The 12,329-nt window shown below is 40.6% G+C and overlaps 1 protein-coding gene across 1 annotated transcript in view; it reads right to left on the bottom strand.

Annotated features, from left to right (window-relative positions):
- Positions 1-12,329, bottom strand: part of ELOVL2 (ELOVL fatty acid elongase 2) — a 50,039-nt gene that overhangs the window by 3,443 nt on the left and 34,267 nt on the right. The window contains exons 4-7 of the mRNA XM_063160783.1: positions 5,408-5,485; positions 4,675-4,846; positions 2,509-2,633; positions 249-383 (exon numbers count right to left, since the gene is read on the bottom strand). Coding sequence (XP_063016853.1) covers positions 249-383; positions 2,509-2,633; positions 4,675-4,846; positions 5,408-5,485 — 510 coding nt within the window. The remainder of the gene's footprint in view (positions 1-248; positions 384-2,508; positions 2,634-4,674; positions 4,847-5,407; positions 5,486-12,329) is intronic.

The following is a 12,329-nucleotide window of genomic DNA, read 5'->3' as shown; positions in this document are numbered from 1 at the left end:
ATGCAGTACCTGATCTGCTATACAAGTGTAGAAGGGTTGAGCTGCAATGAGGAGGTCATCACTACTGAATAACTCTCTCTCTCTCCCTCAGATGTGACTGTATCTGCTATTCTTAAATGATGTATATATTTTAAGACCAACATATTTTAAGCACTGATGGTCATTCTACATCTGAGTCCACCCAGACTGCTATCCACAAAGTTCTGTTTTCCCCATTTTTGTCAGAGAGCTCTCAGAAGACTGCTTACCTTAATGTAGAAGTTGATGAAGAGGATGACCAGTGTGGCCATGTAGGAGGACTGGAACATGAGGCAGCCAAATGGGAATCCACATGGCTTCACAGCTGCGCTGAGTGTGTGCACAATAGTGAGCAGAAACTGGATCTGTGGAGAGACAACAATGCAGGTGTATTTGCTGAGAAAGGGCCAGTGCTAGCTAAATCAGACACAGCAATGTCCCCTAGTCCTGCTCCGTGAAAGTTTGAGTACTCTTGAAAAGTATCCCTTTATAACCTCTGAATGCATTGTGAGGGTTAAGTTAAAATGGTGCTCTTGTGAAATTAAATAAAATCCTAAGGGGTCAGAGGTTTCTAAAAGTAAGTTTATAGGTCTAGTTGACAAAAGGAAGTTTTTTTCCTCTCAGATTTAATAGATTTTGTTCTATCTTCCAGTCCTTGTCACAGGTACAGTTGTTGTCTCTGTTGCTGGGCAGAAACCAGAGGAAACTCTGAAGATTCCTGGCAATAGCTTTAGAACTCTGAACAGAAAATGCAAAACTCAGGTCCAAGGAGTTCAGATAGGTTATCACTTGCATTAATGGAGTTAAGGAGGGGACAAAGGAAGCAAAAATGAGACAGGGAAGCAATTGCAGAGACTTGTCTGTATTTAGAACTGTCAGCCACAGCCCACACTAATTCTCCTCAGCCAGATAAGTGTGCCCTCAAACCAGTGTACTAAGGTGCATTTCCAACAGGGAAGTGTGTTTCACCTGCAGGGATGGTCTCAGAGAAGCAGCCCTTGCTAGGCAAATTTCTACATAGGCATTTTAAAGCTCACTGCAAAAATCTCAACTTCCAAATAATATGAACAGGCTCTAAGATAAAAGTAAAAGAAACTTTATTTCATATCAAGCCTTATATCTTGTTGATAGGAACTTTTGATATGGCTCAGCTCCTCAGGTACAGCAACAGGTGGAACAGACTTTTAGAAATCAATTTCTGTATTGCCTAAACTTTGTTTACACCATTTTGCATTTTGCAGTTGTACCACTGTGTTGTGAGTTAACCTGGCTTGGCTGCCAGCTGCACACCCAGCAGCTCTCTCCCTTATTCTCCTCAGTAGAGTAGGGGGAGAAAATAAGATGAAAAGAACTTGTGGATTGAGATAAAGTTAGGGAGAGTAATTGATAAAACTTACCTATTACTGTTATAAACAAATTAGACTTGAGGAAGATTAGTTTCAAGTGCTGCCAATTAATAACACAGAAGGATAGCAAGAAATAAAATTAAAACCACCTTTGTCTAAACCCCTGTTTCTTCTCAGGTTTAACTTCACTTCTGAGCTTCAGTCCTCTACTTCCTTCCATGTGGTGCAGGGGGATGGGATTTGTAGCCAGCCTCTCTTGCTTTGGCTTTGCTGCTCCTTTCTCCTCACACTCTTTCCCTGCTTCAGTGTGGGATCCCTCCCATGGGAGAGAGTTCCAATGTATTTCCCATGAGCTGCAGTTCTCCACAAGTTGCCCCAGCATGGGTCCCTTCCACAGGGTCCAGGCTTCAGGAACAGGCATTTCCTATGTGGCCCCCATGGGGTCACAGATTTTACCAGCAAATCTGCTCCAGGGTGGGCTCCTCTCTCCATGGGTCCACGTGAGCCTATTTCCCCACTGGCTGTATCTTCTTTCAGGGCAGACATGTCATTACTGCAGCATGAGGTCCTCTGTGGGCTGCAGGGGAACAGCTTCACCAGCATCTTCACTGCTGCTGCAGGGGAGTTTTTGGTGCTAATTCCCTCCTTCTGTTCTGACCTGGGTACTTAGAGGCCTTCTCACATTTCCTGTCTTCTCTCTCAGCTGCTGTGCTATGTTTTTCACCCTTAAATAAATACAATGTCATGGAGGGGCTCCCAGCTTTGCTGATGGGCTCAGCTTTGACCAGCAGGGGAGGTCTGTCTTGGACCTGGCTCCGTCAGACATTTTTTGTGACTTTTAAATCTGTCTTTTCCACAATTAAAGAGCAGTTATTTCCTATGCAATGGTTCAAAATGAACAGAATTTTGTGGACTAAAGAGTTTCTACTGTTTGTTATCTACAGATAACACATCTGAACATAATTTCCTTCATTAAATTTATTAAGCTGCACTAGTGACTTATGCTGTATGATAGTTTAGTTATACTTTAATTCTAACTGGCTTAATTGTGTAAATGACAATGCTTACCTATAGTTCATTTCATCCTCTCTCACATTTTGAAGGATTTCTGGTACTTAAAAATGAGATTAAAACAGATACATACCAGTTGTGCCTGCGTGAGGTATTTCTTCCACCAGAGATACTTGCGCATGGAAGGGATGACTGACAGTCCATAGTAAGAATACATAAGCACGTGGATAAAGCTATTCAAAGTGGGTCCAAAGAAGCCTACAAAAATCCATTAGGGAAAAAATAATTAAGTACCAACTGCTAAAAAGTGAGAGAGGATATTACTGCTTGTTGTATTGCTTCTATATTGAATCTCTTGAAAATGTAAGTGTTCGTGTAGGGGGGACAGAATATAAGCAAATAAAGGTAGTGCAGAAAGTAGTCTTACCCCTAAGGAGTTGCAGCTGGGCCAATTATCAAAGATTAGGAACAGGCCTGACTTTAACAGGTCACAGCTGTAACCCATGGGAAGAAGAGTGCTGTAAAAGAGTGGGATGGCCGGTTGGGAAGGGAGCTGGAGTCAGTTTGCTCCTTTGTGAAGGAGAAAGAGTCAGTGCTCTGAGGAGATGCCCATGAGAAACACCAAGAAGGTATGAAACTTTTGTGATAAGGAGACAACAGTATGGAATCCCTGCAATAAGATGACAACATATTACTTTCATGCTTATTTCTTGCTAAAGACATTCCTGATGTGTAGAGGTGCTCTCCTAGGGACAACTGAAAAACCAAATGGTACTTCCTAGAGGGTTGTTCTTATGCTGAATTTTGTGTTTTTATCTGGTATTTATCTTCTCCTCCACTTTTTCCTATTCTGTAGTTTACATGCTATTTTTCCCCTCTCCTAAAGCTCTTCTTGCTTAGTCTTTCCATTATTCCTGTAAGCTTTAAACAATGCTGCTGATGACTTTGCTTCTGGTAGGTAGCTTAGGACCCTGGGAGACACCTGTACTCCTGCTCTCTGATGCAGTAGCAGGGGCTTTACTCTGAATTAAAGCAGCCTTTTGTGACTCTGTTTGATCACCACTCTTGTTTTCTTCACTGGCTCTTCTGCTAGATGCACATTTATAGAATTTCATCCCCGATAATACCTTGCTGCTCTTATTAGTTACATTTAGTGAATACTTGTTCTAGAGGAAATTAATTATCCTCTGTACTTTGCAGACTGTGGAGAAGCAGCAGCACTACTCTGCTGTGTGCTTGTGAGTTTGATGGCAGTGCTACAACTACAAGAGGGACTCACCAGTTGTTCTGATTTTGCCACTGATTAATTACTTAGCTGCTGGTTTAATTATAGTAGTGCAGTGCTAGTGTAAAGTGTGGGGACCACACATTACAAAGCACAAACCCCCACTGATTTGTTTACACCTCTAGAAATAGTTCCTAATCGCTATGAAATCTCTGATCCCTGCTTCTAGCTCTAACACTGATTTACTTTGATTTTGTGCTGTCCACAGTAAGTGACAACAAATGTGAATTCTGCTTTTAGCTCTGAAAAAGACCCACAACAAGTTTCTTTACAAATGTTACAACAGGCTGAGGTAACTCACTCTAAGAGGTTGCAAGAAAACTGGGTTTTCTCTCAACTTTGGAAGCAGTTCCACAGGAAGCCTCTAGCTGTGTGAAGCCCTTGAAAAGCGTGCCTGTTGTGAGACAGCTGAAGTAGTTCTCTGCTGTTTGGACTTCTTATAAAATGCCAAGTGACTAGCCTGTGGCATCATAGATCCCTTCCTAACAGGGAAGATGATGACAGCTACTATAACCTTCTGAGGATGTATTTTCATATGAAACAGAATAAACCCAAACTGATATTTTAATTAGTGACTAAGTAACGTATCTTGCTAAAGCAGAGATTGATGTATACAAGAGTTGAGCCTGTAAAAGGGCTGGTGATTTAATTAGTTGTGATTGATAAAGGCTTTAACAGGGCCATGACTTCTTCCTGCATCTACTTTTGAAGTGTCTTGTGTGTGCTGGCTCCTCTGTGCTACTCAGTACTGTGATGCTTAAAAGTGGTTTGAAGAGAAGTAAATACATGAGTTTGTGGCAGCTAAGTGAAAAGTCTAAGGCCTAACACTCAGGTATTTTTGGCCTGCACTTTCAACAATGCTTTTCATTTTCCTGTGTTCTGCAGGTGGTCAGCAGCTGAACCCTAAAGGTGCCCTCGCATTGCACAGTGACACAATTCCATTGCATGGTGATGTGATTCCTCCCCAGCTGCAGCTGAGTTAGACCCCAGGTGATGAAGCAAACAAAGACTTACTCTGCCCACAAGGTATCCAGTTCAGAACACACCACCAAATGTTAAACATAGTGGCATGGTGATACACATGAAGGAAGGTGATCTGGCTGCTTTTCTTTCTCAGCACAAAGAAGATAGTGTCCATGAATTCAATTACTTTGGAAAAATAATACCACCACAGCACCTTGGCTACCTGTACAAGCAAGAACAAAGGAGCAGGAGATCAATATCTGTCCATGCAATTGCTTAAATATTACTGTACTTCTTCACTCCCTAGGCATGCAACTTCTCAGAAGGCATTAATATGCTAGAAAAGGAGAAGCACAAGCTCTGTCAAAATTTTATTTTGCTTTTCAATGAAGCAGTTTTGTAAAAAAACACATATATTTTAAGAAATTGTATAGATAATTATAAAAATATAATTTAAGAAATAGAAACTTCGAGGAAGGGTTTTCTAATTGTTTTGTTGGGTTTTTTTTTCCAAAGGTGCAGTCTTGTGGGTGGGGTTTTGCTTCATTTTGGAGTAATTTGTTCAGTTTTTTTAAGGGTGCTACCATTTCCTTGACCCTAAACAGATTTTGCTGCCAGATTCTTCTTTTGAAGAAAAAAAAATCTAAATTTGATACTCTGTACAATGAAATCTATCCTTCTCTAGAGTAGAGATATTTCATCAGAGCTCAGGATATGGCCTAGGACAGTTAGAGACGGTTTAAACAGACAGGATGCTGAGGGCTGAGCTGCTTTTGTCTCTCACCCGGATATCAGCCTCCCCTGCGCTGTGGAGGTTCTGGCACTGCAGGTTGTAGCCGCCTTCCCACGTGGCAAGGATGAGCTGGAATAGAAAACAGAGGAATCACATTCATGAACAGATGGAATGGTTTTTCCCCTTGCAGTTGTTCTGTCCTCATTGGTGGGTACCCACTCCTTCCATGAACTGATGCTGTTGAACCAGACAAGTGGGTAATATCTTGTACTGTGAAAGGGGAAAGGCATCAGTTAAGCTGGAGAGATGAAGTGATGCATTTCTTCTTTCTCTGGCTTTAGAGCCTTCAAGGCATCCATTAAAATCTCTCATTATTTAATGCACCTCTAAATCCTTGCTCCAAAGAAAATGTTGGAATAGTGTATCTTTGTCCTGAAGCAGTCCTTTGCACACAGCTACTTGTGCAAAGCTGTCCTTGAGAAAAATTCCCTGTTTGCCAGGGAAGCAAACAGATGCAAATGCAGAGTAGTGCAATGGGAGAAACACTTCCTAATGCCATACATGTCTCTATCCTCCACTGTTAAATGTTGGAGGAAGTGAAGGAGAGCAGGCATGGTGCTGAGTGGAGGGGTGAAATAGCACACAAGCAATTTCTTAGATTCTGCGCAGGTCACATGGGGAAGCAGAGCAATGAAATATCAGAGTGCAGCACTGGGATGGAGCAGGTTTCTAGAAAACCATATGGTAGTCTCCAATATGGACTATTTTTATAGCAACAGCCACCTAAAGCACTCAGCAGCCCTTGTGGAAGAGAGAGCATCATCTCTTGCTTATAAATGCCATGTAGAATCCATTGATTTTTAAAAGGTCTTGCTTATTCTCAAATAAGTGCAAAGTGGGTTTGGGGACAAACTGAGCAACTCATGTTCTGGAGTCTTTCTCACCCTCTGCAGACATTGCAGAGAGTGAAGGTGGGAGAAATGCATCCAAGTGCTATGCTGTAAGCAGAACTGCAAGATCCTGAGAGAAGTGGGTCACTGCCAGCTCTGGAGCTACATTCACAGGAATGATGTGTGTCAGCACAGAACTTTTCCCTCTAGTTCACAATGAAAAGAGCTGTTCTGTGTTTAATCTGTGACAGTCTATATAAAAGTGAAGCAGAGACATCCTCAGTGATCAAAATAAATTAATTCCTAGAGAAAATACATTAAAAAATCATTATTGATTATATCCAGAGGATTAGAAAGTATCCTAGAATGCTTATTTTAAATTCACATTAAAATGCACTGAAACCTGGAGAACTACAGTCTTTTACTATTTTTCTTCTGAATTCACACTCCGTCATTGTTCCTGTAATATGAACTTAGCTGTTTTAGGTGGCCAAAACAACCCATAGAAATTACAGCGAGAGATGACAGTATATAGCTAATGAGTGTTTTATAGATAAATTATATGTAACAATTGAAACAAACATATTCCTTTACATTTTTCTGCTTTGCTGAAGAAACTTGGCCTCAAAATTTTGTGCTGCAGTAGGTAAAATGTTGGTTCACAATTTGCTGGAAAATGTGCAATTTTCAATATTTTGATCAGTCTATTTCACAACTGTTCCAGTCTGTGAATTATTACAGTGGATTGATTTTTGAAAAATCTTTTGCATGTTGTGTCCTTGTGTATTAAAGGTGAGGAGTGAGGGCCAGTTGATTGCCCAGCAGGTCCTGGGTAAAGCCCTGAGGAAGGAAGGTGGTGTCTCACCACATGTCAGGAGCTGCAGTCTTCCATGGAGATACCTTGGGGATATTTTTGGTCTGGACTAATTGATGCTGGTTTTTTGTTTGCTTTTTTTAACCATCTGGTAAGTAGTAGAGTGAGCCTTGCCAAAGAACTCTGTTGTGCTTTCACTTCTATATTAAACCTGTTTTTGATGGTACCTTTGCCAGCAATTTGTTAAGTGACCTTAAAACAGGCATTCACCAAAAATTGGTGTAGTCAGTAGGTTTGCAGTATCACTGACTACTCACAAAAGCATGGAACATGTCCAAGTCCTAAGTTCTCAGACAAATGGGCTCAGGATAACTGGTGTGATTGGAAAGCTGTGGAGGAACATCTGTAAGTTGCTAGGGGCTATATAAGGGCTAGGAAGAAGAAAGTGATCATTTGCAGTGTTAGATATCTTTCCAGAAGCTGCCTGCCACTACAGAAAAGATAATATTAAAGGCAAACAAGGACTGAAAACGGAGAAGGAAAGCAGCTGAGTTACTACTGTCCTTTAAAATAGAACAGCTCCAGAGACAGCTACAGGAGGAACAGAAAGAAAAACAAAAGTTGAAGGAAAAAATAGACCTAATGCTTATGCAGGCTTCAAATCTTCCTGACACTGTGCAGATTAGTAAACTAAATTACATCACAAGACTAGGAGGGTAACAGATGGAATGGTCCCTGGGATAAAAAACCAGAGTTCTGCACTGGGGATAGGGCAACCCTGGATGTACAGACAGACAAGGGAATGAGAGGCTGGAAAGCAGCCCCATGGAAAGGGACCTGGGGCTCCTGGTCAGTGGCAAGCTGAACATGAGCCAGAAGTGCCCTGGCAGCCAGGAGGGCCAGCCCTGTCCTGGGAGGCATCAGGCACAGCATGGCCAGGCAGGCAAGGGAGGGGATTGTCCTGCTCTGCTCTGGGCTGGGGCAGCTTTGGGAGGCACAATATGACAAAGATATCAAGTTGTTAGAAAGCATCCAAAGGAGGGTAACAAAGATGGTGAAGGGCCTTGGGGGCAAGCCTTACAAGGAGAGACTGAGGTCACTTGGTCTGTTCAGACTGGAGGAGACTGAGGGGAGACCTCACTGCAGTTACAACTTCCTTGTGAGGGCAAGAGGAGGGGCAGGCACAGGTCTCTTCCCTCTGGTGCCCAGTGACAGAACCCAAGGGAGAATATTAAGCTGTGTCAGGGGATGTTTAAGTTGAATATCAGTAAAAAAGTTCTCACCGAGAGGGTGGTTGGGCACTGGAAGAGGCTCCCAGGGAAGTGGTCACAGCACCAGGCCCAAGAGAGCTCAGGAAGTGTTTGGACAATGCTCTCAGGCACATGGTGTGACTGCTGGGATGTCATGTGCAGGGCCAGGAGTTGGAGTCAATCATCCTGATGGGGCGATGGAAGACTCTTAATGAGTCTTCCAATTTGACACATTTTATGAAGCTTTCCTCTCAGTGCTGAACAGGTGAGCTCCGTAGTATCTCGAGATTTTGCGTTTATTTTTCTCAAGTATTTCATTCAAAGGTTGCATGTTTGAAAATGAGATGAAAAAACCCTTAGAGGCTCATAAAAATATTTCTTTTCAACATCAATACTTCTTTTCAATTTTTTGTGTCGTAATTTTTTGATTTGGTAATTAGGTAATCTGCAACTCCTTACAAATGGTCAACAAATGGGGAGTAAGCTTTGGGGTCAGAATACCATTCTGTCAGACTGCATGGTTTTATTTAATTTCTTTTGTTCCTTCTTCTATGATTTTAAAAATGCCAGATTTTTAAGATCATTCTGTTTGCTTATTCCCCAGTCATTTTACTTGGCAGAAGAATTTCCTCTGGTTTGTGTCTGCATTTCAAATGGCAGTAGCTTAGACTGGAGGTTTTTTTTTACTTATTTTAATCTTAGTCTTTCACATCAACTTTTCTGTAGCTCAACAATTCTATTCTCTGTTGTAGGCACCTAATATACTGCTGTGTCTCCTTTAAGAAAAATAATTCACTTTGAGTTTTGACTCCTCTGCTTTGCGAGATAATTTTCAAGATTTCTAGCTAACTTCCTAATTAGGAAAAGAAAAAAAGAAAGGAAAGTGTGGAAATTTGGAAAGCAGCGAGTAATTTTTATGGGTTCCTGTGGGATCCTGGTGATCCTAGGCCATGACTTTCCTGTTGGCTGTGGAAGGTAAGCAGTCCGCTCCATGGTGCCAAATGAGCCAGATGCGTATCAGGAACAGAAGCCAGTCTTGATACAAGGCATTTTGGTACAAGGTCTCTTTTTTTCTGATACCAAACCCATACATTACTTGTACTGTTTCAGTCACATTCCCTTTTGTATGCTGAGCAGTAACAACTCTGTAGAGCTGATGGTGTATCAGTCTCTCAGAGATGGTGCAAGTGCAGGAACTATCAAAGAAAGGAGAATCCCCTCTATCTTTTGATATCTCTATCTCTGCTATCTCTGAGGTCTACCTTTGGCAGCTTTCCCAAAACCCTCTGATTTTAAGGATTCCCACAAGTCCCCTTCTCAGTTCAACTAAAAAGAAACTTTTGTAACTGTTTTGTTTATTAACTACTTTGTGTTTTATAGAGCTTTACTGCTGTATATCTGTTTATTACTTGTTTAAAGCATCTTTTTTGTTTGTATTAAGCATTACTATATTACAACACAGCAATTTTAATGTTGCAAAAGTTTAATTAGTTTAAAGGGTACAAGTTATATTTGATAGTAATTATGATTCTTTGTTTGAAAGTCTCGCTTCAAAACTTTCCTCTACATCTATACTTTTATGTACTGTCTCTGTAAGACTTTGAGAACTTGCTGTGAATCTGTTTCTGATTTCTCTCTCTTGTATGATAAAAATTTTTTTGATAGTTTGGTCTATTATTTGTTGCACACACTGAAGTAGGCAAGGTATTACTATTAGTATCACCCCTAAAACACTTAATACATATAGACCTATTTTACAAAGTTCCCTTAGCTAAGGTATAAAGCTCCATTCTTGAATAAATCATTTAACTATGACTTATTGTCTTCTTTAATTTGAGTTGCTAAATCTTTTAGTTTTTGTGGATGGATTTAGAGTGGTTGGATATGTTCATATAACACAATCCTTTAAATTCTAAGTATGAACTGGGGGAGGAATGGCTGGAGAGCAGCCCTATGGAAGGGGATCTGGGAGTGCCACTTGGTTAGTGCCATGGCTTCCCCAAATGTAAAAACTTAGTGGTGGTGTTGTGCCAAACAAACCCAGGTGCTGAATAGAAAACACCCCACAAGATTTGTCATGGGGGAAATATTTTATTGTTCCTCTTTATGATGCATTCAAGATCTTTTCCATGGGGACAGAACTGTGAAAGTGTGCTTTGGGCTACTGCTTGGTGAGGCTCTCCAGCTCTCCATGGGTCTGCTTAGAGGTCAAAAAATTGTGTGCATGGTGTCTCCCCCAAAAAGATCTGTTAATTCTGTAATCACCAACTGGAGTTTGCTATCCTGACCTGCAGAACGTACTGCTGGACCCCAAGTTGGATATCTCCTCCACCTGGACCATTGTAGCTAAAAGGATGCTGGTTATTCCAGATGGAAGAAATATGTGGTCCTATGCTTTCTTCCTGTTTTTAGGTCAGAGATTTCATAACATGGTGACAAAAAATACAAGCCTGTTCCCAAGTGAAGTTGAGATAATTGTTTGAATTTTTTATCAACAAAAACTCTTTCAAATGTAAAGCCATATTGTTGAGAAACTACCAGCCAGTTCTATTTAATACTCCTTAAGTAAATGGGAGCCTGATAGAAGGATTAGTGAACTAATGACTTCAAAATTACTTATGAATAGTAATTACTTTGAGTATTGCTGTTGTCTGGGATAGTGGGACAGGCGAAAAGAAATCCTGTCTAGGCTTATTTTCCATGAGTCTTTGATTACATCTGCTCTGAATATCTCCCCATCATATTTTGTGGTACCAGTGGTGGTATTAGAAGCTGTGCACATATGGAAAACCTAATCATATGAAGTTTTATTCTTGATTTCCCATAAGGTTCTACTGAATTCTGTTTGAATGTGCACGAGAGATCCAGAGCACTGCATTTTTTGATGACCAGGTTAAACGTTCTACTGAAATGCAGAGCTCAGAAAGGTCAGTATGAAAGACAAGAAGAACACAGGGGATGAAAACTGAGATGTGAAGACAATGTGCCCACCTGGAATAACTGCAAGCAAGGACAGCAGAGTCAGCTCTTCAGCTCTCCAAATAAATTATTTGATTAAGATAGAAGAACACCACCTGGTAATTTAACTCCATTCACACAAAGTTCTTACTTGATCAAAAGATCAGTTTGCTCTTGCCCTTACATTTCACAGAGTGCTTTACAATGCACTCTCGGTGACCTTTTGCTCTCTAGGTTTTTCTTTTTCCCTCTTCTCCTTTTCTTCAAATGATAGAAAAGGGCACCTGATCTCTTCTAGTTTCTCACTTTGTTCTTTTTCTCTTTCTGCCCTAAGGTACAAATAGTCTTTCAGTATTAAATAATTGCTTCAAAGGAAGCCTTCACCTCAAGCACCAACACTGATGGATCTAGAATCTTTCTGTATTTCTGTACTTAATTTACATTTGTTAACTTCTGGACACTTAATGAAGGAGTAAACAATAATTTATCACAAAACCCCAAAAGAAAATCAAAACAAAACAAATACCAAAAGCAAGATTATGTTGAATTTGTATTTCTACAGTAAAATTCCGGGACAGTTCAAATTGATTAAGATCTTTTTCCCCTTTCCCCATTGTCTGCGCTGTTAAAGGTTTACTTGGAATTTGTTAGACAAGCTCCATCTTTTCTACACTTGCACAGATAGGAAGCAAATCCTTCTAATGTGAGTCATTATAATGATGGAATAAAACAGAGTTTTAGTGCTCCTTCTATTTTTGATTTGTTCCTTTTGTTTTGCCCCATTATGTCTAATTCAGGCATTATACTTTCTAGTAATATCTGAGATAGATCCTCAATTGTAGTGTACAGGGCTAAAAGTATTGGCTCTGATCATTCTGGCACTCCTAGGAATCCTCTCACCACATTGGCATCTATGAATATGCAAGTTGTGGCTAGAATTCAGAAACTGGACTTAATGTGGGATGAATTTTCAGCTTCTAGAAACAGCTAAAGTGCATTTGGCTTACTGCTCTTCATTTTATTTAATCCTGCAAGGTAGAAGACTTTTTACCCAGCTCCTC

The sequence above is a fragment of the Melospiza melodia genome, chromosome 1 (genome assembly GCF_035770615.1).
Source record: "Melospiza melodia melodia isolate bMelMel2 chromosome 1, bMelMel2.pri, whole genome shotgun sequence".
NCBI lineage: Eukaryota > Metazoa > Chordata > Aves > Passeriformes > Passerellidae > Melospiza > Melospiza melodia.
This window is presented reverse-complemented; position numbering and strand designations above follow the sequence as displayed.